Raw genomic sequence first — 26402 nt, 5'->3', positions numbered from 1 at the left:
GGGTCAGTTGCATGTTGATGGCTTTCTCGATGACCTTCGCCGGGAACGGGAGCAGGGAGATGGGCTGGGAGTTCTTCAGGTCCTTGGAGTCCGCTTTGGGTTTCTTGAGTAAGGCGTTGATCTCGGCGTGTTTCCAGCTGTCCGGGAAGGTTGCTGTCTCGAAGGAGATGTTGATCACTTTCTTTTTTTTTGACCGGCCCCATGCCCCGCCAGCCTGGTACCGAACCGGCTGACACTGGTTCCAGAGCTGCACGAGAGTGAAATTAAATAGCTACTTAACTATTTCAGAACAACACAACAGCCGCTCTGATACTGTCCATACAGTGCTGCTTTTAATTCAGTAGGTCCTACCTGCGGGAGCCTCCGTCCCTTCTCCCGATATCTCGTCGAATCTTGTGCCTCATATTCCATGCTCATTATTGCAACCTGCCCCCCTATTTCAGCTCCCAGCCATGGGCCCTGGCAAGGATATCACGGCAATGCTTCAATGTCCTGCACCGTGTGACAGTTCTGTGGTCTGTAGTCCGTAGATGTCCAGTATTTAAAGTCCACCGAATAACATTGTCTCTTTGTACACCACCTGCCTCTTCAGCGGTTGTTCCGCGTCGTGTCTCGGTTTTTGGGTCCTCTAGCCGGCCTCCAGCCCTCCAGCCAGTCCTGCGCTTCTCTCGGCAATTCAAAGAACCACGTTTTTCCTTCAGATTCGACATGCAATTGTGCCGGAAAGATCATCGAGTATTTCAGTTTTTTGACTCGTAGTTCCTCCTTTACCTCTGTGAAACTACGCCTTTGTGGTGCAACTGCCGCTGTGTAGTCAGGGTAAAAGGTGACTTCAGAGTTATCAATCTTTATTGGCGGGGCAATACGTGCGGCCTGCAAAATGGCATCGCGGTCCAAAAAGTTTAAAATGCGCACCAAAATTGGACATGGGTGAGCTCCCGGTCGTGGTTTGCCCCCAGGCACTCGGTGGGCCTGCTCTACCGAAAAATAGTTGGATAGACCTCTCGGTTGGAGCTGGTTCTGGATGAGATCTTCTACAAAAAGATCTAGTGCTGGGCCCCCTGCGGTCTCCGGTACACCTACCAGGCGCACGTTATTGCATCGGGACTGACCTTCTTGCTCATCAAGCTTAGCTTTCAGCAAGGTATTGTCTTCTTCCAACTTCTTTTTGTTTTAGCTCTGCCGTGTCTGCTGAGAGCCCCTTCGTCGTTTTTTCAACGTCTATCAGGCGATCTGACATTTTTGCGAAGTCGGCCCGTATTGGGGAGATGTCTGTGGAGATTGTGCCCATCGGGCTGCTATTTGCGGTACATCTCCCCTAGGGTTGCTGGGGAATCCTTGGTGTAAACGTGTTTATCCAATCTGGAGAGCGGCTGTACTCTTGTCCCCCTACCACTCATTGTTGCGCACCGTGGGTACCCGACTCCAGGTGCAGCACGATTTTGTCAGTAAGTTGTCCGCGCCGTACCAATTCTGTAGGTGGGCCCTCGTGACCTTACTGTGTCACTCTTTTGGCTGATGAATTAGGCCACTGTGATGGCAGAAGTTCCTGGGTAGAGCCATCGCTGCTGTTTTATGGTTCCGTCCTTGGTAGCCCCTTTAGTAGTGTATGGTTTAGGGCCTCCGTCCTTGCAGGTTGGTTTGCAGTGCTTCGGGCCCTTTATCACCACTTATGGGCCAGGTGTCTGTGGGGGTCTATTTGCGCCTCTCCGGGTTGTAGTCGCTGGATGTCCGGCGTCGCCTGTGGTACCCTGGGGTCAGCGCCCCCTCCCCGGCGTCGGCGCTGAGGTATGCCACGGGTGTAGTCGGCTTGGTGGCCTCTGTTCGTGTGCCTACTTCCTCGAGGCTGCCAAGGCTCTCATATCGTGCCGAACTGTCTGCTGGTTTTCGGCCGTTGTTCACTGCCACAAACCCCAATGGAACGAAAACTCTCTCAATCGTTCCCAGTCCTTCCCGCAGCAGGTATGAGTCGGAGTTCGTCCCCACCAGCCGTAGGCGGGAGTCCTTACCGCTCGGCCGCAGTATGCGCAGGGTCTTTGTATAACAATGCTCTCGGTACCAGGTGATCCCACCACCGCGCTGGGCTCCGGACCTCCGGATCTTGTGTATACTCGAGGCCCCGGCTTCAACGCTCAGGCAAGGCCTCGATTTTCACTGCGGCAGTACTCAGCAACCCAGGGGAGTTCGATGATCAGAGTTGGTGCGGTTTGTTCCAGAGGTTTTCCCGCATAAGATTTTGTGATGCAGCACCGTCTTTGTTCAGGATAAATGCACGGATATTGTTTGGAAGGACTTGATGGTCACGGAGCTCTGTTAAGCTGCGGCCATCTTGGCTGGTCGCTAGCCACGCCCCGTCCGTGCTGTACTCTTGACCTTCACAAACATTAAGGAAGCCCATCATCAAAAAATTTAATTAATCACTTGAAATCATAATATTTAAATACGCATCCTGGAGGTCTATTTCCATGTGCGGTAATCTTTGCATTGTTCCAGCTTATTTCCTCCCCATTGCATTTCATATATTCATTTATTTGAATGTACATTTTCCAATTATAAATGCATATTGCATTTAGTGTTGTTAGCAACCATGTATTTCTTAACGTTCATCTCAAGTTCATAGTTTAGCAATTGTTTATACATGTAAGTCAAACCGTCAATAACGTCTCACGGAAGCAGAAGCATGTGAAGGTTCATGTTGGGTGTTATAATTGATAACATTCTATAGCAAGCAATACATTAGTTGCTGTTTTTAATAACATTCAATAAGAGAAAAATCACCCTGAAAAGAATATTTAAGGTAAATACAAACCAAGTGTTAGAGAGTCAGGAATTCTCACACTTCCAGGGTTCTGAGACCTGAACGATTGGGCTTATGCAGATAGGAACTATAAGCACCTTTTCAAAGGCTATAAGCAGGAACCTTGGGGCTGCCAGCCACATCTTATCAGCTTGCTGCAACACTTACTCCCTTCCTATGGAACAGTATCTCAGTTATTTCATCACCGCATGTGGGTGAAAGGCAAACCACCTAAGAAATTCAAACAGGTTCCTTTTGGTGATAAGATAGTTTAGCTAGAGGCAAGAACAGAGGGGATCTGAGATCAAATGCAGGGAAACTCTAAAATACTGTTATAATGTTGGAAATCATTCTCATATTCTGTTTATTAGCTGCTTCTGATGTAACTGTTTTGTTTGGTTTATCATTACAGCTGTACACAAATATGCACAAGGATAGGATTTTGATTTTAATAAAATTCATAAAAGTATATGTTTTCTATATATACTCTAGTGTGTTTATTCATGGTGATAGGAATTCTGGAACTTACTAACAACAAATACTACTGTTGCTGTACCAGGACTGATCATTGCCCAGAAAGCAATATTCTCCTGTGATGCGCAGGCGGTTCATGTGTGACAGTCCACCAAGTTCTCGGTTGGTATATTGACCAAGTCTATGATAGTCGAGATGTATCCTGGAAAGGTTTCAGAAAATCGATCTTATGGAGCAAGCATTGGCAAAGCCAACAGGCCGCGCCTATGCAAGAGACATTAGCTTTGCGAATGTGTTTTAGCCATGCAATGCGGCTGCTGTGCAGCATGGCTAAAAGTTAGGTAAAAATGCAAGATATGAAAAGAACTTTACAAAAGGAAAAGTAAAAAAAGTATACCAGCAAGGGCACAAACACTTGACCATTTTAAACATATAAACACAATTACCCTGTGATGTTTGCAGCCTACAGTGTGTGCTTCCTGCTACCTGTTTGAAATGAGAGTGATGTTGAAGACAACCAATGGTAAGTAACGGGTAGACTAAGCCGTTTTAAGATTATTTTTTTATGAACAACAGACTCTCAGGGACAGAGCATGCGCTGTCCAGAACACATCTAAAATGAAATATCTGGCATAGCATTCCAACCTTTTTGGTTAAGAGTAAATGTTCATATTGCAGCCTTTGCTAGAATGTCATGTGCATGGGGTTGTGGATGGAAGTGTGGTGACCTTTTCAGGAAGTTAAGCTAATAACTCATGTATGTTATGAAGGACTCATCAGTTTAAAGTGTTCTCTTCCCATCGCTGAGAAAGTTAGCCACCCAGTCCTTGGATTGGCAACAATTTCGAATGTTTTCAAGTGCTAGGAGTGGTTTTTAGCAACAGGGTAGAGAATGGAGAAGAAGTAGCCTAAGCCCTTACTCCTCTACCTGAACATCTGCCCAAGAATGAAAGAAAAGATGCTGGCTTTGTGACTGGCTCAGGTTATAGGCAGGCCCAGCTGGCCTGGTGAATGAATCCTTAAACCTTTGAAATCTTTTAACTATGGAGCAAAATCCAGAGCCTTATACATAGTATGGCTTAGTTGAAAGTGTTCTAGAAAGAGGTTGGCTTTTTCATTAAACAGGCTTTTCCCGGGGAGGCAAGCCCACGACGAGGCCCCATGTGCATCTGTCCTTACTGAGTTCTGACGACTGGAGTCCCTCCTGAACCCGCACTCGGACCCCATGCCCCAACCCAGCCCACGATGTAACAGTCCATTAGGGGAGACTTGAAGTTGCTGTCAGATGATGCCATCAGGGAGATTTAGAGTCATGGAAACCTGCAAAAGCCAGACTCCCCGTCTGCTCCAGTTAAGATGGCCATCACCCTGTTTTGAGGGGAATGGCTGACAGAGACTTGTCTATCTTGCCAGTGGGATCGCCTGGAGGAAACTGTAACATTGGCGGTGTTCCTGTTGTCGCCTGCCTCAAGTAGGCTGCCTGGAGGCATGGTCGAGGACCGAGGCCCAACATATAGCAATCCCTGCTGAGGGTAAGATAGGGAGCAGCACAGGCAGGAATCCACAACGAGCACCGGGAGCCTTGGGCAGAGCTGCCAGACGGAACGTGAGTGGCGAGGTCCCCGCCTGCAGCCCTCTGCTTGGGTTGTGGGGCTCTGGCCAGTTGACATTGGAACTGAGGCAGTGAACCCAGGGCTTCCTGGGGCTGTGAGACCTGATGGAGGCCAATGGTGGAGAGAAGTGGCAGCGTTTCCTATCCTGGTACGAGATAAGACTCTACAAGATGAGTGATAGATCCCGCAACGCTGGCGTCAGCCCTTGGGGAGGCTGCAGCGCCGCTACTTGGAACAAGAGGAGTGGTGGTAGAGGCTTCAGAGACAGATGGTTGTCCTATGCTGGGATTGATGGTGGCTTAGTGGAGGGGCCTGCAGGAGTTTAGCCTTGATGAGGTTAGAATGAGGAGACCCCCAGGCCTGACCTGGTAAGCACCTTGAGGACCTTATGAGGCGGATGCTGTTAAAATTAGCCAGTAATGGCAAAGCCAATAGGCAACCAGTCATCTGAAAACTATAGAAAACTGTTTTTTTATAATCTCAATATGAATGCCAAGTTGTGTGGCCCAACTTCATTACTCAACACGAAGACCAAACTGAAAGTATAGAAAATAATATTTTCATACTTTCAAGATGACCACCATGCTGCTCATGAAACAGGATTAGGAAACCGGATGATGTGATGCAGCGTTCATCTTGAACATACAGAAAACATTATTCCAACATTCATTGAAATTTCACTTCGTAGTCACAAGTATGGATCACAAAATCTTCACAATGCCTATGAAATATTTCCAAAATGTGTAGTATAACAATACACAGTAGGGAAGTATTCCTTTCCCGAAATAATATACTTATGGTTAGCACGTTATGTTCAGCATGACAATGCTGGATGCTGCATTTGTTACCATCACCAGTACTTTGTTATCACCATTTTTCTCAGTGCCCATTTCCTGAAGGTCAGATGCATACTCCTACTTTAAGCTGACCTAAGGTATTGTCTTTGAGTTGAACAAAAAGTGTTTTCAATCATTCTACCTATGAGCACAAATCCATAGTAAACAGACATTTGGCTATGCAAAATCACTTTCTGTACTAATAGTGATGACAACTACAGCATTTTCTTTTCTTCACTGAGATTACAACCTAACAATTATTACACTTTTTTAGGAGTGCAACTTACCCTCCAGACCAAGTCCAAGTATCTAAATCCAATGAATGCAAGTCATTCATCCTGGTTTGCTGAAAATCCAAACACAAAAATGCATATGCGCATGAATAAGGTATGCAGTGCATCAGGATTTCCGGATATATTTTCAAGCGAGTGTCACTTTCAACAGAGTACAATAAAATAGTAAGCACTTTTGAAAACAACACCTGACAAAGGCAATAACTTTGTGTAGCAAATACACGTTTTTGCTTGGTGATTGAGAGTTTGATTTTACCTTTCTCAGAAATCAATTTTTCTGGTATAATGGCTCTGTGCACTGTGACTGTTATTCAGTGCTGTACTGCATGGGCTATGGTCCTAAAATCGTACTTTGAAAATTCATTTGACACAATAGGTCTATTTTTTTCAAACCTTTTTTTAATATAATTTTTTTTCCCCCCAGGCTACATAATAAAACACTATTCTCATTACCGTCATAACATAACATGCCAGGCCAGCACATTCTGCACATCATATGCAGGACTAAAACAGCTTACACCAAACCATAGTGGTCTCTCCATTTCCACCCTATTCTCAAATGTTTTCAAGGCCATCCCCTCACTACATATATTGGTTCTTCCAGCTATGTGCACCAGTCCACCTCCCCCACCATTCAGCCAAAAAGAGTTACAATAACAGTGTTTAATGAGGTCTATTTTTGATATCACTGTCCCAATCCCCACCAGGGTGCATTCGCGACAATCACCATCAATGTCATCAAGAATGCCAAACACGGCCACAAGTGGCGAAAGGTCAACGGGTCTGTTCAAGACCCTGGACAGAATCGCAAAGATGCTTTGCCAATATTTGACCATAGCCAGGCACTCTCAAACCACGTGATAGGTGGTGGCCATCGGACCTGGGCCCCACACCTATTCCGGTCGCTCAACTGAAAAATCTAGGGGTGTGGCTTGAGCCATCTCTTTCTTTTGAATGCCACACTAAGCGCACGGCGGCCTGTTGCTTCGGCATCTTGCGGGGTTTACGACCTGTATTAAAATTCTTTCATGCAAAAACTAGGCAACTTGTTATCCAGGCCACCGTGATGTCACGCCTTGATTATGCCAACGCCCTTCTATCGGGCTTAAATCAGGCGGAACTCACCCGCCTACAGCGGGTACAGAATGCGGCAGCAAGAGCGGTCGTGGGACTGCCCAGATTTTGCTCCACGGCCAATACCTTGCGCACGCTGCATTGGCTCCCGATCGCTCGGAGGATTCAGTTTAAGGTCCTTTGTCTTGCTTTTAAAATTATCGAAGGGAGCACCTGCCTTGATCCTTGCCAACCTCCTGTCTCGTTACACCCCGGGCCGTGTCCTACGATCCTCCGATTTGCAACTAGCTGTTGTTCCCAGGTTCAAGCGCTGCCGGGCCGGCGGCCGTTCGTTTCAAGTTCGTGCCGCCGTGCTATGGAACTCTCTTCCTTTTGAGATTCGGGCACTTGGTGATTTGCTCTCCTTTCGGCGGGCAGTAAAAACCTTTTTATTTCCTTAGCCCCCTTGTCTTCCTTCCGTGCCTTGTTGTGTTGTGCTGCTACCTGGCGGGCGCCAGGACGCTCCTTTGCTGGAGCATCTGTGCGCCTTATAAATTAGCGTAACATAACATAACATAAAAGCCTCCAGTGTGCACCAAACAGAAAAAACACCTGGGTTCTGGGTCTGGATCACGTAAAGTATTCAGGAGAGGGCAATCATCTTAATCAGAGCCACCCCACCCAAGATATTAAGGGGCAGTTTGAACAATTTATCCAGTTCGGCACAGGTTTAAAGCATCAACGGTTGCACGTTGAGGCTCCACATGAGTCCCAGATTGAACGCAATAAGAACCCTCAAGTTTCGAAAACTGAGAAAACAGACCGGTAGACATGGCTTCCCAGGTCTCATTATCTCTGTACCCATTCAGGGATACCAGAAGGGATTTGGACCAGTTGACCGAAGTCCAGATGCTTCCTCGTAGGCTTCAGGCATATATGTTATGCAAGGCCCCGTAACAGAGGTTTGAGAAAGAAACAGGTGAATGCCATCTAAATATACAACAATGTGGTCCATTACGGCCAGCCCCAGAACAAATCCTCATACTTGGGTGTCACAACAGACCTATGTCGCTAAGGGTTTTATTGCCAATGAAAATAAGAGGGGCGAAAGGGGGCAAATTCAACAGAGATGCTAAAATGGAGAGAATCAAGAGTTTGATAACTTCAAAGAGTACCAAAATGTACTACATTCCCATGATACATAAAAAATACAACTTTTAAAAAAAAACTAATTTTCAGTATGTATGACAATTGTGATATTCCATCACAGGAAACAAAACAGACAAATCATATGAACAGGTCATAATGCAAGCCCAGCACCCTGGCAACAACATTTCAGAATAGAAAATAGTGGCCAATTAAACACAGACAAATACACAGTAGGAAGGACTCCATGTTTCGTGTAGAATATCCGATGAATGTCACAGCCATGCAGCCAACACAAAAAAAGTTTCCTCAAAGTTTCCATTGAGTGCAGTTTATAGAGGTCACCGATGCCACTATCCGCAAACGGCAATGCTAAGTGTAAACTTAGCATGGCCATTTGCGGATCATGGCATAGCCGATCTCTATAAACTGCACTCATGATGGAGGGTGTAGTAGTCCTTAGATATATAGAGATCAACATAAAACTTTTTTTCTATGGACAACGTTATTTGAATACTAAGACATTACATTCATACTTACACTAAAACATACGCCCCTATTGCATCCTGGCTCTCATCTGGATAGCTTTCTCCAGCTTATGCTATCATGACTAGAAGCCCTGCGGAAGTCTTCTTTTAGACAAAACATGTGTTGGCTGCATGGCTGTGATATTCATTGGATATTATACAAGACAAACTGAATTCTTCCTACTGTGTTTGTCAATGTTTAATTGCCCAGTAGTTTCTATTCTGGAATGTGATGCCAGGATTTTGGGCTTGCATTATTACCTGTTCTTAGAATTTGTCTGTTTTGTTTCCTATGATGTAATAGAACAATTGCCATATATACTGAAAAATTCCTTTAAAAAAAAGTTGCATGTTTTAAGTATCATGTGAATGCAATACATTTTTATACACTTTCAAGTTATCAAACTCTTGATTCTCTACATTTAGGCATCTCTGTTGAATTTGCTTTAGGTGGTGTGCTCCAGTATATTATTATGCCATACACTTGGTAATTACATTGTAATTTCCATGTTTCACACTTTGCTGCAGGAGGAGTGTTTTCGGTGATTAGCACCCACCTAATACATTTTCTTTTTTGGGAGTTTTATATAGCGTGAACTCGACCCGTGGGTATCAGAGCACTTTAGATAAGAAACAGTTGCGTTACAGACAGACACATTCATTTTGTTAGGCACGGGGATATTAAGTCATTTGCCTAGATTCACAGGATGTTGAGCGTCCCTGCCGAGACTCGAACCCGGTTTCCCTGCTTCGAGGTTGACCTCTCTAGCCGTTAGGCCACATCCAAATATTGTTACTTGAATACTAATACATGTACAGGGTAGGTTGGTGCGATTTGGCTCTTACCACTGCTGCAACCTGTAATAGTTACCTCGGTCAGGTACCTCTATACACTGGAAATGGGTGCAAAAAGGATACCGTTTATTCATGCCTATGTCCTTGGTGGATCATAAAGTACCCAAAAATACAAATGGAAGTTGGTACTGCTGAAGCATATTTTCTATTATAAAACGTATCTCGTTTTACAGTATCTCATCACTTACAGCAGACATATTTACTCTTCCTTCCACCCTAATCACACTGGGCCTTCCTACAATTAGAGCGAATTCTCATGTAGTTCAATATCTCCAGTTTTGAAACATTCTTTACTTTATAAATCTCCCGTGATGAACATTTTTATGATAATAGGAGGGGTAATTTTAGAAATTCCCAACCATCTTCATCAATTGAGGACCAAATCACACCCTATGCACAGTGTCAATGAAGAAACATAGACACAAATGAAAATGTCAATTACATTTAGAGTTGTAAAGATTATTGTATTAAAGTCAAAATTCATTAGTATAAGAAATCTCTAAAATTTTAGTTACAAATATTTAATAAAAGCACTAGACACTGGTGTAAAATTAGCTCAAATCCACTTGCAGAGGTACAAAGACCAGAATCCTATAAGGTAGCAAGATGAATCCTTAGCGACCATCAATAGCCTATTCTGATCCAGGAAAACACGTATTTAAAGTCTCTAAGGGCATTGTCCATAAGCTAAGAAAAGGAAAAGTTCAAGTTCAGGTTCGGCATGAAGGGTTCTCAGTCCATCTGCTACCGACCATAGCATCAGAGCATACACCTAAAGGAAAATAGTTTGAATCCTCAAAGATCAGTCAACACAGAAATACCTGAAGTGCAATAAAGCATTGCACTAGTCCTTAAACAACAAAGTGCATAAAGAAAATTAAAATGGAGTGCAGTTTGAAGGGAAATAAATGGAGTGTACATTCAAAGGAAAAAAATAAACTGAGTGTGTTGCCCCTCTTCCGGGGTTTCTTCTTTTATAAGTTCATAATAAGACATCTAAGTCACGGGGGAGTGGCTAGCCAGCCAAGTTGACGTGCGCACTCTAGCGAGGCTCAGTCACACGGCCCGATTATCTGTTTCTTCTCCTGTGCACAGTAGTGCCATCGTAACGCCAGAACCAGCCAATTGGGCTTGGGATGCTAGTGTGCACAAACGCAGCAAGTTTAGAGGCGCCAGTAACTACACAAGCGAAGTAATGGCTAACTGCGCAGTGGGGACGCTACAAACTTGATTTGGGAGCTGTGCGGCAGTGCAGGCTCCGTGTTGTCAAACCCGCGACCAAGCAGCAGTGTTCTGAGGTGGTAGTGCGGATGATCGTACAGCACAGGATGTAACCCAGTGAAGTCGGAATAGAAACTTACCCGAGCCCCTCGGTGCGGAGGCAGGTTCGCGTTGCTGACCCGACCGCACGTAGTGGCGTGTAGCTGAGACAGTGTGCGACGCCTTCCGAGCACCGGATGAGACCGATCAACCGGACTTGAGGCGGTGTGAGCAGAGGCACCGGATAAGTTGGCAGGGTATGCTCAGACGTGAGTCCCTTGCTCACTTTGCCACTGGATTCAAGCAAGCCGGGCTGAAGACGGCTGAAATGCCAGAAACCGGTCCTCGGAAGCTTGTTTCCGGTCCAGGGAAGGCATGGCTTGGCAGTTCGGGCTGGACTATTCCCATGAGGCACAGGGTCAGACTGATTTGCATATGGCCATGTCTGAACTGGGGTGGCAGAGTGGGCTAAAGAACGGTGATGGGTTAAACACAGATCTGTTGACTGGGTGTGAGTGTTTGATTGGTTCAGATGCTCTGTCCATCACCACCCCCTTTTGTACCACTTTGTTCGCCATAAGTTGGCAGGGTATGCTCAGACGTGAGTCCCTTGCTCACTGTGCCACTGGATTCAAGCAAGCCGGGCTGAAGACGGCTGAAATGCCAGAAACCGGTCCTCGGAAGCTTATTTCCGGTCCAGGGAAGGCATGGCTTGGCAGTGCGGGCTTGACTGTTCCCATGAGGCACAGGGTCAGACTGATTTGCATATGGCCATGTCTGAACTGGGGTGGCAGAATGGGTTAAAGAACGGTGATGGATTAAACCCAGATCTGTTGCCTCGGTGTGAGTGTTTGATTGGTTCAGATGCTCCGTCCATCACCACCCCCTTTTGTACCACTTTGTTAGGGTATGCTCAGACGTGAGTCCCTTGCTCACTTTGCCACTGGATTCAAGCAAGCCGGGCTGAAGACGGCTGAAATGCCAGAAACCGGTCCTCGGAAGCTTGTTTCCGGTCCAGGGTAGGCATGGCTTGGCAGTTCGGGCTGGACTGTTCCCATGAGGCACAGGGTCAGACTGATTTGCATATGGCCATGTCTGAACTGGGGTGGCAGAGTGGGCTAAGGAACGGTGATGGATTAAACCCAGATCTGTTGACTGGGTGTGAGTGTTTGATTGGTTCAGATGCTCCGTCCATCACCACCCCCTTTTGTACCACTTTGTTCGCCATAAGTTGGCAGGGTATGCTCAGACGTGAGTCCCTTGCTCACTTTGCCACTGGATTCAAGCAAGCCGGGCTGAAGACGGCTGAAATGCCAGAAACCGGTCCTCGGAAGCTTGTTTCCGGTCCAGGGAAGGCATGGCTTGGCAGTTCGGGCTGGACTATTCCCATGAGGCACAGGGTCAGACTGATTTGCATATGGCCATGTCTGAACTGGGGTGGCAGAGTGGGCTAAAGAACGGTGATGGATTAAACCCAGATCTGTTGACTGGGTGTGAGTGTTTGATTGGTTCAGATGCTCTGTCCATCACCACCCCCTTTTGTACCACTTTGTTCGCCATAAGTTGGCAGGGTATGCTCAGACGTGAGTCCCTTGCTCACTGTGCCACTGGATTCAAGCAAGCCGGGCTGAAGACGGCTGAAATGCCAGAAACCGGTCCTCGGAAGCTTATTTCCGGTCCAGGGAAGGCATGGCTTGGCAGTTCGGGCTTGACTGTTCCCATGAGGCACAGGGTCAGACTGATTTGCATATGGCCATGTCTGAACTGGGGTGGCAGAATGGGTTAAAGAACGGTGATGGATTAAACCCAGATCTGTTGCCTCGGTGTGAGTGTTTGATTGGTTGAGATGCTCCGTCCATCACCACCCCCTTTTGTACCACTTTGTTCACCATAAGTTGGCAGGGTATGCTCAGACGTGAGTCCCTTGCTCACTTTGCCACTGGATTCAAGCAAGCCGGGCTGAAGACGGCTGAAATCCCAGAAACCGGTCCTCGGAAGCTTGTTTCCGGTCCAGGGAAGGCATGGCTTGGCAGTTCGGGCTGGACTGTTCCCATGAGGCACAGGGTCAGACTGATTTGCATATGGCCATGTCTGAACTGGGGTGGCAGAGTGGGCTAAAGAACGGTGATGGATTAAAGCCAGATCTGTTGACTGGGTGTGAGTGTTTGATTGGTTCAGATGCTCCGTCCATCACCACCCCCTTTTGTACCACTTTGTTCGCCATAACTTGTCAGGGTATGCTCAGACGTGAGTCCCTTGCTCACTTTGCCACTGGATTCAAGCAAGCCGGGCTGAACACGGCTGAAATGCCAGAAACCGGTCCTCGGAAGCTTGTTTCTGGTCCAGGGAAGGCATGGCTTGGCAGTTCGGGCTGGACTATTCCCATGAGGCACAGGGTCAGACTGATTTGCATATGGCCATGTCTGAACTGGGGTGGCAGAGTGGGCTAAAGAACGGTGATGGATTAAAGCCAGATCTGTTGACTGGGTGTGAGTGTTTGATTGGTTCAGATGCTCTGTCCATCACCACCCCCTTTTGTACCACTTTGTTCGCCATAAGTTGGCAGGGTATGCTCAGACGTGAGTCCCTTGCTCACTGTGCCACTGGATTCAAGCAAGCCGGGCTGAAGACGGCTGAAATGCCAGAAACTGGTCCTCGGAAGCTTATTTCCGGTCCAGGGAAGGCATGGCTTGGCAGTTCGGGCTTGACTGTTCCCATGAGGCACAGGGTCAGACTGATTTGCATATGGCCATGTCTGAACTGGGGTGGCAGAATGGGTTAAAGAACGGTGATGGATTAAACCCAGATCTGTTGCCTCGGTGTGAGTGTTTGATTGGTTCAGATGCTCCGTCCATCACCACCCCCTTTTGTACCACTTTGTTCACCATAAGTTGGCAGGGTATGCTCAGACGTGAGTCCCTTGCTCACTTTGCCACTGGATTCAAGCAAGCCGGGCTGAAGACGGCTGAAAGGCCAGAAACCGGTCCTCGGAAGCTTGTTTCCGGTCCAGGGAAGGCATGGCTTGGCAGTTCGGGCTGGACTATTCCCATGAGGCACAGGGTCAGACTGATTTGCATATGGCCATGTCTGAACTGGGGTGGCAGAGTGGGCTAAAGAACGGTGATGGATTAAACCCAGATCTGTTGACTGGGTGTGAGTGTTTGATTGGTTCAGATGCTCTGTCCATCACCACCCCCTTTTGTACCACTTTGTTCGCCATAAGTTGGCAGGGTATGCTCAGACGTGAGTCCCTTGCTCACTGTGCCATTGGATTCAAGCAAGCCGGGCTGAAGACGGCTGAAATGCCAGAAACCGGTCCTCGGAAGCTTATTTCCGGTCCAGGGAAGGCATGGCTTGGCAGTTCGGGCTTGACTGTTCCCATGAGGTACAGGGTCAGACTGATTTGCATATGGCCATGTCTGAACTGGGGTGGCAGAATGGGTTAAAGAACGGTGATGGATTAAACCCAGATCTGTTGCCTCGGTGTGAGTGTTTGATTGGTTCAGATGCTCTGTCCATCACCACCCCCTTTTGTACCACTTTGTTCACCATAAGTTGGCAGGGTATGCTCAGACGTGAGTCCCTTGCTCACTTTGCCACTGGATTCAAGCAAGCCGGGCTGAAGACGGCTGAAATGCCAGAAACCGGTCCTCTGAAGCCTGTTTCTGGTCCAGGGAAGGCATGGCTTGGCAGTTTGGGCTGGACTGTTCCCATGAGGCACAGGGTCAGACTGATTTGCATATGGCCATGTCTGAACTGGGGTGGCAGAGTGGGCTAAAGAACGGTGATGGATTAAACCCAGATCTGTTGTCTGGGTGTGAGTGTTTGATTGGTTCAGATGCTCTGTCCATCACCACCCCCTTTTGTACCACTTTGTTCGCCATAAGTTGGCAGGGTATGCTCAGACGTGAGTCCCTTGCTCACTGTGCCACTGGATTCAAGCAAGCCGGGCTGAAGACGGCTGAAATGCCAGAAACCGGTCCTCGGAAGCTTATTTCCAGCCCAGGGAAGGCATGGCTTGGCAGTTCGGGCTTGACTGTTCCCATGAGGCACAGGGTCAGACTGATTTGCATATGGCCATGTCTGAACTGGGGTGGCAAAATGGGTTAAAGAACGGTGATGGATTAAACCCAGATCTGTTGCCTCGGTGTGAGTGTTTGATTGGTTCAGATGCTCCGTCCATCACCACCCCCTTTTGTACCACTTTGTTCACCATAAGTTGGCAGGGTATGCTCAGACGTGAGTCCCTTGCTCACTTTGCCACTGGATTCAAGCAAGCCGGGCTGAAGACGGCTGAAATCCCAGAAACCGGTCCTCGGAAGCTTGTTTCCGGTCCAGGGAAGGCATGGCTTGGCAGTTCGGGCTGGACTGTTCCCATGAGGCACAGGGTCAGACTGATTTGCATATGGCCATGTCTGAACTGGGGTGGCAGAGTGGGCTAAAGAACGGTGATGGATTAAAGCCAGACCTGTTGACTGGGTGTGAGTGTTTGATTGGTTCAGATGCTCCGTCCATCACCACCCCCTTTTGTACCACTTTGTTCGCCATAAGTTGGCAGGGTATGCTCAGACATGAGTCCCTTGCTCACTTTGCCACTGGATTCAAGCAAGCCGGGCTGAAGACGGCTGAAATGCCAGAAACCGGTCCTCGGAAGCTTGTTTCCGGTCCAGGGAAGGCATGGCTTGGCAGTTCGGGCTGGACTATTCCCATGAGGCACAGGGTCAGACTGATTTGCATATGGCCATGTCTGAACTGGGGTGGCAGAATGGGTTAAAGAACGGTGATGGATTAAACCCAGATCTGTTGCCTCGGTGTAAGTGTTTGATTGGTTGAGATGCTCCGTCCATCACCACCCCCTTTTGTACCACTTTGTTCACCATAAGTTGGCAGGGTATGCTCAGACGTGAGTCCCTTGCTTACTTTGCCACTGGATTCAAGCAAGCCGGGCTGAAGACGGCTGAAATGCCAGAAACACGGTCCTTGGAAGCTTGATCCGTTCCAGGGAAGGCATTGCTTGGCAGTTCGGGCTGGACTGTTCCCATGAGGCACAGGGTCAGACTGATTTGCATATGGCCATGTCTGAACTGGGGTGGCAGAGTGGGCTAAAGAACGGTGATGGATTAAACCCAGATCTGTTGACTGGGTGTGAGTGTTTAATTGGTTCAGATGCTCCGTCCATCACCACCCCCTTTTGTACCACTTTGTTCGCCATAAGTTGGCAGGGTACGCTCAGACGTGAGTCCCTTGCTCACTGTGCCACTGGATTCAAGCAAGCCGGGCTGAAGACGGCTGAAATGCCAGAAATCGGTCCTCGGAAGCTTGTTTCCGGTCCAGGGAAGGCATGGCTTGGCAGTTCGAGCTGGACTATTCCCATGAGGCACAGGGTCAGACCGATTTGCATATGGCCATGTCTGAACTGGGGTGGCAGAGTAGGCTAAAGAACGGTGATGGATTAAACCCAGATCTGTTGACTGGGTGTGAGTGTTTGATTGGTTCAGATGCTCTGTCCATCACCACCCCCGTTTGTACCACTTTGTTCGCCATAAGTTGGCAGGGTACGCTCAGACGTGAGTCCCTTGCTCACTTTGCCACTGGATTCAAGCAAGCCGGGCTGAAGACGGCTGAAATGCCAGAAACCGGTCCTCGGAAGCTTATTTCCGGTCCAGGGAAGGCATGGCTTGGCAGTTCGGGCTTGACTGTTCCCATGAGGCACAGGGTCAGACTGATTTGCATATGGCCATGTCTGAACTGGGGTGGCAGAATGGGTTAAAGAACGGTGATGGATTAAACCCAGATCTGTTGCCTCGGTGTGAGTGTTTGATTGGTTCAGATGCTCCGTCCATCACCACCCCCTTTTGTACCACTTTGTTCACCATAAGTTGCCAGGGTATGCTCAGACGTGAGTCCCTTGCTCACTTTGCCACTGGATTCAAGCAACCCGGGCTGAAGACGGCTGAAATGCCAGAAACCGGTCCTCGGAAGCTTGTTTCTGGTCCAGGGAAGGCATGGCTTGGCAGTTCGGGCTGGACTATTCCCATGAGGCACAGGGTCAGACTGATTTGCATATGGCCATGTCTGAACTGGGGTGGCAGAGTGGGCTAAAGAACGGTGATGGATTAAACCCAGATCTGTTGACTGGGTGTGAGTGTTTGATTGGTTCAGATGCTCTGGCCATCACCACCCCCTTTTGTACCACTTTGTTCGCCATAAGTTGGCAGGGTATGCTCAGACGTGAGTCCCTTGCTCACTGTGCCACTGGATTCAAGCAAGCCGGGCTGAAGACGGCTGAAATGCCAGAAACCGGTCCTCGGAAGCTTATTTCCGGTCCAGGGAAGGCATGGCTTGGCAGTTCGGGTTTGACTGTTCCCATGAGGCACAGGGTCAGACTGATTTGCATATGGCCATGTCTGAACTGGGGTGGCAGAATGGGTTAAAGAACGGTGTTGGATTAAACCCAGATCTGTTGCCTCGGTGTGAGTGTTTGATTGTTTCAGATGCTCCGTCCATCACCACCCCCTTTTGTACCACTTTGTTCACCATAAGTTGGCAGGGTATGCTCAGACGTGAGTCCCTTGCTCACTTTGCCACTGGATTCAAGCAAGCCGGGCTGAAGACGGCTGAAATGCCAGAAACCGGTCCTCGGAAGCTTGTTTCCAGTCCAGGGAAGGCATGGCTTGGCAGTTCGGGCTGGACTGTTCCCATGAGGCACAGGGTCAGACTGATTTGCATATGGCCATGTCTGAACTGGGGTGGCAGAGTGGGATGTTATGTTATGTTATGTTATGTTATGTTATGTTAAAGAACGGTGATGGATTAAACCCAGATCTGTTGACTGGGTGTGAGTGTTTGATTGGTTCAGATGCTCCGTCCATCACCACCCCCTTTTGTACCACTTTGTTCGCCATAAGTTGGCAGGGTATGCTCAGACGTGAGTCCCTTGCTCACTTTGCCACTGGATTCAAGCAAGCCGGGCTGAAGACGGCTGAAATGCCAGAAACCGGTCCTCGGAAGCTTGTTTCCGGTCCAGGGAAGGCATTGCTTGGCAGTTCGGGCTGGACTATTCCCATGAGGCACAGGGTCAGACTCATTTGCATATGGCCATGTCTGAAATGGGGTGGCAGAGTGGGCAAAAGAACGGTGATGGATTAAACCCAGATCTGTTGACTGGGTGTGAGTGTTTGATTGGTTCAGATGCTCTGTCCATCACCACCCCCTTTTGTACCACTTTCTTTACCATAATTTGGCAGGGTATGCTCAGACGTGAGTCCCTTGCTCACTGTGCCACTGGATTCAAGCAAGCCGGGCTGAAGACGGCTGAAATGCCAGAAACTGGTCCTCGGAAGCTTATTTCCGGTCCAGGGAAGGCATGGCTTGGCAGTTCGGGCTTGACTGTTCCCATGAGGCACAGGGTCAGACTGATTTGCATATGGCCATGTCTGAACTGGGGTGGCAGAATGGGTTAAAGAACGGTGATGGATTAAACCCAGATCTGTTGCCTCGGTGTGAGTGTTTGATTGGTTCAGATGCTCCGTCCATCACCACCCCCTTTTGTACCACTTTGTTCACCATAAGTTGGCAGGGTATGCTCAGACGTGAGTCCCTTGCTCACTTTGCCACTGGATTCAAGCAAGCCGGGCTGAAGACGGCTGAAATGCCAGAAACCGGTCCTCGGAAGCTTGTTTCCGGTCCAGGGAAGGCATGGCTTGGCAGTTCGGGCTGGACTATTCTCATGAGGCACAGGGTCAGACTGATTTGCATATGGCCATGTCTGAACTGGGGTGGCAGAGTGGGCTAAAGAACGGTGATGGATTAAACCCAGATCTGTTGTCTGGGTGTGAGTGTTTGATTGGTTCAGATGCTCTGTCCATCACCACCCCCTTTTGTACCACTTTGTTCGCCATAAGTTGGCAGGGTATGCTCAGACGTGAGTCCCTTGCTCACTGTGCCACTGGATTCAAGCAAGCCGGGCTGAAGACGGCTGAAATGCCAGAAACCGGTCCTCGGAAGCTTATTTCCAGCCCAGGGAAGGCATGGCTTGGCAGTTCGGGCTTGACTGTTCCCATGAGGCACAGGGTCAGACTGATTTGCATATGGCCATGTCTGAACTGGGGTGGCAAAATGGGTTAAAGAACGGTGATGGATTAAACCCAGATCTGTTGCCTCGGTGTGAGTGTTTGATTGGTTCAGATGCTCCGTCCATCACCACCCCCTTTTGTACCACTTTGTTCACCATAAGTTGGCAGGGTATGCTCAGACGTGAGTCCCTTGCTCACTTTGCCACTGGATTCAAGCAAGCCGGGCTGAAGACGGCTGAAATCCCAGAAACCGGTCCTCCGAAGCTTGTTTCCGGTCCAGGGAAGGCATGGCTTGGCAGTTCGGGCTGAACTGTTCCCATGAGGCACAGGGTCAGACTGATTTGCATATGGCCATGTCTGAACTGGGGTGGCAGAGTGGGCTAAAGAACGGTGATGGATTAAAGCCAGATCTGTTGACTGGGTGTGAGTGTTTGATTGGTTCAGATGCTCCGTCCATCACCACCCCCTTTTGTACCACTTTGTTCGCCATAAGTTGGCAGGGTATGCTCAGACGTGAGTCCCTTGCTCACTTTGCCACTGGATTCAAGCAAGCCGGGCTGAAGACGGCTGAAATGCCAGAAACCGGTCCTCGGAAGCTTGTTTCCGGTCCAGGGAAGGCATGGCTTGGCAGTTCGGGCTGGACTATTCCCATGAGGCACAGGGTCAGACTGATTTGCATTTGGCCATGTCTGAACTGGGGTGGCAGAATGGGTTAAAGAACGGTGATGGATTAAACCCAGATCTGTTGCCTCGGTGTGAGTGTTTGATTGGTTGAGATGCTCCGTCCATCACCACCCCCTTTTGTACCACTTTGTTCACCATAAGTTGGCAGGGTATGCTAAGACGTGAGTCCCTTGCTTACTTTGCCACTGGATTCAAGCAAGCCGGGCTGAAGACGGCTGAAATGCCAGAAACACGGTCCTTGGAAGCTTGTTTCCGTTCCAGGGAAGGCATTGCTTGGCAGTTCGGGCTGGACTGTTCCCATGAGGCACAGGGTCAGACTGATTTGCATATGGCCATGTCTGAACTGGTGTGGCAGTTTGGGTTAAAGAACGGTGATGGATTAAACCCAGATCTGTTGACTGGGTGTGAGTGTTTGATTGATTCAGATGCTCCGTCCATCACCACCCCCTTTTGTACCACTTTGTTCGCCATAAGTTGGCAGGGTATGCTCAGACGTGAGTCCCTTGCTCACTTTGCCACTGGATTCAAGCAAGCCGGGCTGAAGACGGCTGAAATGCCAGAAATCGGTCCTCGGAAGCTTGTTTCCGGTCCAGGGAAGGCATGGCTTGGCAGTTCGGGCTGGACTATTCCCATGAGGCACAGGGTCAGACTGATTTGCATATGGCCATGTCTGAACTGGGGTGGCAGAGTGGGCTAAAGAACGGTGATGGATTAAACCCAGATCTGTTGACTGGGTGTGAGTGTTTGATTGGTTCAGATGCTCTGTCCATCACCACCCCCTTTTGTACCACTTTGTTCGCCATAAGTTGGCAGGGTATGCTCAGACGTGAGTCCCTTGCTCACTGTGCCACTGGATTCAAGCAAGCCGGGCTGAAGACGGCTGAAATGCCAGAAACCGGTCCTCGGAAGCTTATTTCCGGTCCAGGGAAGGCATGGCTTGGCAGTTCGGGTTTGACTGTTCCCATGAGGCACAGGGTCAGACTGATTTGCATATGGCCATGTCTGAACTGGGGTGGCAGAATGGGTTAAAGAACGGTGTTGGATTAAACCCAGATCTGTTGCCTCGGTGTGAGTGTTTGATTGGTTCAGATGCTCCGTCCATCACCACCCCCTTTTGTACCACTTTGTTCGCCATAAGTTGGCAGGGTATGCTCAGGCGTGAGCCCTTGCTCACTGTGCCACTGGATTCAAGCAAGCCGGGCTGAAGACGGCTGAAATCCCAGAAACCGGTCCTCGGAAGCTTGTTTCCGGTCCAGGGAAGGCATGGCTTGGCAGTTCGGGCTGAACTGTTCCCATGAGGCACAGGGTCAGACTGATTTGCATATGGCCATGTCTGAACTGGGGTGGCAGAGTGGGCTAAAGAACGGTGATGGATTAAAGCCAGATCTGTTGACTGGGTGTGAGTGTTTGATTGGTTCAGATGCTCCGTCCATCACCACCCCCTTTTGTACCACTTTGTTCGCCATAAGTTGGCAGGGTATGCTCAGACGTGAGTCCCTTGCTCACTTTGCCACTGGATTCAAGCAAGCCGGGCTGAAGACGGCTGAAATGCCAGAAACCGGTCCTCGGAAGCTTGTTTCCGGTCCAGGGAAGGCATGGCTTGGCAGTTCGGGCTGGACTATTCCCATGAGGCACAGGGTCAGACTGATTTGCATTTGGCCATGTCTGAACTGGGATGGCAGAGTGGGCTAAAGAACGGTGATGGATTAAACCCAGATCTGTTGACTGGGTGTGAGTGTTTGATTGGTTCAGATGCTCCGTCCATCACCACCCCCTTTTGTACCACTTTGTTCGCCATAAGTTGGCAGGGTATGCTCAGACGTGAGTCCCTTGCTCACTGTGCCACTGGATTCAAGCAAGCCGGGCTGAAGACGGCTGAAATGCCAGAAACCGGTCCTCGGAAGCTTATTTCCGGTCCAGGGAAGGCATGGCTTGGCAGTTCGGGCTTGACTGTTCCCATGAGGCACAGGGTCAGACTGATTTGCATATGGCCATGTCTGAACTGGGGTGGCAGAATGGGTTAAAGAACGGTGATGGATTAAACCCAGATCTGTTGCCTCGGTGTGAGTGTTTGATTGGTTGAGATGCTCCGTCCATCACCACCCCCTTTTGTACCACTTTGTTCACCATAAGTTGGCAGGGTATGCTCAGACGTGAGTCCCTTGCTTACTTTGCCACTGGATTCAAGCAAGCCGGGCTGAAGACGGCTGAAATGCCAGAAACACGGTCCTTGGAAGCTTGTTTCCGTTCCAGGGAAGGCATTGCTTGGCAGTTCGGGCTGGACTGTTCCCATGAGGCACAGGGTCAGACTGATTTGCATATGGCCATGTCTGAACTGGGGTGGCAGTTTGGGTTAAAGAACGGTGATGGATTAAACCCAGATCTGTTGACTGGGTGTGAGTGTTTGATTGATTCAGATGCTCCGTCCATCACCACCCCCTTTTGTACCACTTTGTTCGCCATAAGTTGGCAGGGTATGCTCAGACGTGAGTCCCTTGCTCACTTTGCCACTGGATTCAAGCAAGCCGGGCTTAAGACGGCTGAAATGCCAGAAATCGGTCCTCGGAAGCTTGTTTCCGGTCCAGGGAAGGCATGGCTTGGCAGTTCGGGCTGGACTATTCCCATGAGGCACAGGGTCAGACTGATTTGCATATGGCCATGTCTGAACTGGGGTGGCAGAGTGGGCTAAAGAACGGTGATGGATTAAACCCAGATCTGTTGACTGGGTGTGAGTGTTTGATTGGTTCAGATGCTCTGTCCATCACCACCCCCTTTTGTACCACTTTGTTTGCCATAAGTTGGCAGGGTATGCTCAGACGTGAGTCCCTTGCTCACTGTGCCACTGGATTCAAGCAAGCCGGGCTGAAGACGGCTGAAATGCCAGAAACCGGTCCTCGGAAGCTTATTTCCGGTCCAGGGAAGGCATGGCTTGGCAGTTCGGGTTTGACTGTTCCCATGAGGCACAGGGTCAGACTGATTTGCATATGGCCATGTCTGAACTGGGGTGGCAGAATGGGTTAAAGAACGGTGTTGGATTAAACCCAGATCTGTTGCCTCGGTGTGAGTGTTTGATTGGTTCAGATGCTCCGTCCATCACCACCCCCTTTTGTACCACTTTGTTCGCCATAAGTTGGCAGGGTATGCTCAGGCGTGAGCCCTTGCTCACTGTGCCACTGGATTCAAGCAAGCCGGGCTGAAGACGGCTGAAATGCCAGAAACCGGTCCTCGGAAGCTTATTTCCAGCCCAGGGAAGGCATGGCTTGGCAGTTCGGGCTTGACTGTTCCCATGAGGCACAGGGTCAGACTGATTTGCATATGGCCATGTCTGAACTGGGGTGGCAAAATGGGTTAAAGAACGGTGATGGATTAAACCCAGATCTGTTGCCTCGGTGTGAGTGTTTGATTGGTTCAGATGCTCCGTCCATCACCACCCCCTTTTGTACCACTTTGTTCACCATAAGTTGGCAGGGTATGCTCAGACGTGAGTCCCTTGCTCACTTTGCCACTGGATTCAAGCAAGCCGGGCTGAAGACGGCTGAAATCCCAGAAACCGGTCCTCGGAAGCTTGTTTCCGGTCCAGGGAAGGCATGGCTTGGCAGTTCGGGCTGGACTGTTCCCATGAGGCACAGGGTCAGACTGATTTGCATATGGCCATGTCTGAACTGGGGTGGCAGAGTGGGCTAAAGAACGGTGATGGATTAAAGCCAGATCTGTTGACTGGGTGTGAGTGTTTGATTGGTTCAGATGCTCCGTCCATCACCACCCCCTTTTGTACCACTTTGTTCGCCATAAGTTGGCAGGGTATGCTCAGACGTGAGTCCCTTGCTCACTTTGCCACTGGATTCAAGCAAGCCGGGCTGAAGACGGCTGAAATGCCAGAAACCGGTCCTCGGAAGCTTGTTTCCGGTCCAGGGAAGGCATGGCTTGGCAGTTCGGGCTGGACTATTCCCATGAGGCACAGGTTCAGACTGATTTGCATTTGGCCATGTCTGAACTGGGATGGCAGAGTGGGCTAAAGAACGGTGATGGATTAAACCCAGATCTGTTGACTGGGTGTGACTGTTTGATTGGTTCAGATGCTCCGTCCATCACCACCCCCTTTTGTACCACTTTGTTCGCCATAAGTTGGCAGGGTATGCTCAGACGTGAGTCCCTTGCTCACTGTGCCACTGGATTCAAGCAAGCCGGGCTGAAGACGGCTGAAATGCCAGAAACCGGTCCTCGGAAGCTTGTTTCCAGTCCAGGGAAGGCATGGCTTGGCAGTTCGGGCTGGACTGTTCCCATGAGGCACAGGGTCAGACTGATTTGCATATGGCCATGTCTGAACTGGGGTGGCAGAGTGGGATGTTATGTTATGTTATGTTATGTTAAAAAACGGTGATGGATTAAACCCAGATCTGTTGACTGGGTGTGAGTGTTTGATTGGTTCAGATGCTCCGTCCATCACCACCCCCTTTTGTACCACTTTGTTCGCCATAAGTTGGCAGGGTATGCTCAGACGTGAGTCCCTTGCTCACTTTGCCACTGGATTCAAGCAAGCCGGGCTGAAGACGGCTGAAATGCCAGAAACCGGTCCTCGGAAGCTTATTTCCGGTCCAGGGAAGGCATGGCTTGGCAGTTCCGGCTTGACTGTTCCCATGAGGCACAGGGTCAGACTGATTTGCATATGGCCATGTCTGAACTGGGGTGGCAGAGTGGGCTAAAGAACGGTGATGGATTAAACCCAGATCTGTTGACTGGGTGTGAGTGTTTGATTGGTTCAGATGCTCTGTCCATCACCACCCCCTTTTGTACCACTTTGTTCGCCATAAGTTGGCAGGATATGCTTAGACGTGAGTCCCTTGCTCACTGTGCCACTGGATTCAAGCAAGCCGGGCTGAAGACGGCTGAAATGCCAGAAATCGGTCCTCGGAAGCTTGTTTCCGGTCCAGGGAAGGCATGGCTTGGCAGTTCGGGCTGGACTGTTCCCATGAGGCACAGGGTCAGACTGATTTGCATATGGCCATGTCTGAACTGGGGCGCCAGAGTGGGCTAAAGAACGGTGATGGATTAAACCCAGATCTGTTGACTGGGTGTGAGTGTTTGATTGGTTCAGATGCTCCGTCCATCACCACCCCCTTTTGTACCACTTTGTTCGCCATAAGTTGGCAGGGTATGCTCAGACGTGAGTCCCTTGCTCACTTTGCCACTGGATTCAAGCAAGCCGGGCTGAAGACGGCTGAAATGCTAGAAACCGGTCCTCGGAAGCTTGTTTCCGGTCCAGGGAAGGCATGGCTTGGCAGTTCGGGCTGGACTATTCCCATGAAGCACAGGGTCAGACTGATTTGCATATGGCCATGTCTGAACTGGGGTGGCAGAGTGGGCTAAAGAACGGTGATGGATTAAACCCAGATCTGTTGACTGGGTGTGAGTGTTTGATTGGTTCAGATGCTCTGTCCATCACCACCCCCTTTTGTACCACTTTCTTCGCCATAAGTTGGCAGGGTATGCTCAGACGTGAGTCCCTTGCTCACTGTGCCACTGGATTCAAGCAAGCCGGGCTGAAGACGGCTGAAATGCCAGAAACCGGTCCTCGGAAGCTTATTTCCGGTCCAGGGAAGGCATGGCTTGGCAGTTCGGGCTGGACTGTTCCCATGAGGCACAGGGTCAGACTGATTTGCATATGGCCATGTCTGAACTGGGGTGGCAGAATGGGTTAAAGAACGGTGATGGATTAAACCCAGATCTGTTGCCTCCGTGTGAGTGTTTGATTGGTTCAGATGCTCCGTCCATCACCACCCCCTTTTGTACCACTTTGTTCACCATAAGTTGGCAGGGTATGCTCAGACGTGAGTCCCTTGCTTACTTTGCCACTGGATTCAAGCAAGCCGGGCTGAAGACGGCTGAAATGCCAGAAACCGGTCCTCGGAAGCTTGTTTCCGTTCCAGGGAAGGCATTGCTTGGCAGCTCGGGCTGGACTGTTCCCATGAGGCACAGGGTCAGACTGATTTGCATATGGCCATGTCTGAACTGGGGTGGCAGAGTGGGCTAAAGAACGGTGATGGATTAAACCCAGATCTGTTGACTGGGTGTGAGTGTTTGATTGGTTCAGATGCTCCGTCCATCACCACCCCCTTTTGTACAACTTTGTTTGCCATAAGTTGGCAGGGTACGCTCAGACGTGAGTCCCTTGCTCACTGTGCCACTGGATTCAAGCAAGCCGGGCTGAAGACGGCTGAAATGCCAGAAACCGGCCCTCGGAAGCTTATTTCCGGTCCAGGGAAGGCATGGCTTGGCAGTTCGGGCTTGACTGTTCCCATGAGGCACAGGGTCAGACTGATTTGCATATGGCCATGTCTGAACTGGGGTGGCAGAATGGGTTAAAGAACGGTGATGGATTAAACCCAGATCTGTTGCCTCGGTGTGAGTGTTTGATTGGTTCAGATGCTCCGTCCATCACCACCCCCTTTTGTACCACTTTGTTCACCATAAGTTGGCAGGGTATGCTCAGACGTGAGTCCCTTGCTCACTTTGCCACTGGATTCAAGTAAGCCGGGCTGAAGACGGCTGAAATGCCAGAAACCGGTCCTCGGAAGCTTGTTTCCAGTCCAGGGAAGGCATGGCTTGGCAGTTCGGGCTGGACTGTTCCCATGAGGCACAGGGTCAGACTGATTTGCATATGGCCATGTCTGAACTGGGGCGCCAGAGTGGGCTAAAGAACGGTGATGGATTAAACCCAGATCTGTTGACTGGGTGTGAGTGTTTGATTGGTTCAGATGCTCCGTCCATCACCACCCCCTTTTGTACCAC

At 49.5% G+C, this 26402-nt stretch overlaps 1 protein-coding gene across 2 annotated transcripts in view; it reads right to left on the bottom strand.

Moving 5' to 3' along the window:
- KLHDC1 (kelch domain containing 1) overlaps positions 1 to 26402 on the bottom strand; it is a 1359852-nt gene that overhangs the window by 526316 nt on the left and 807134 nt on the right. For both annotated transcript variants that reach the window (XM_078659709.1, XM_078659708.1), the window contains exon 8: positions 6008 to 6066. In XM_078659709.1, coding sequence (XP_078515835.1) covers positions 6008 to 6066 — 59 coding nt within the window. The remainder of the gene's footprint in view (positions 1 to 6007; positions 6067 to 26402) is intronic.

This window comes from Lissotriton helveticus, chromosome 9 (genome assembly GCF_964261635.1).
Source record: "Lissotriton helveticus chromosome 9, aLisHel1.1, whole genome shotgun sequence".
Classification (NCBI taxonomy): Eukaryota; Metazoa; Chordata; class Amphibia; order Caudata; family Salamandridae; genus Lissotriton; species Lissotriton helveticus.
This window is presented reverse-complemented; position numbering and strand designations above follow the sequence as displayed.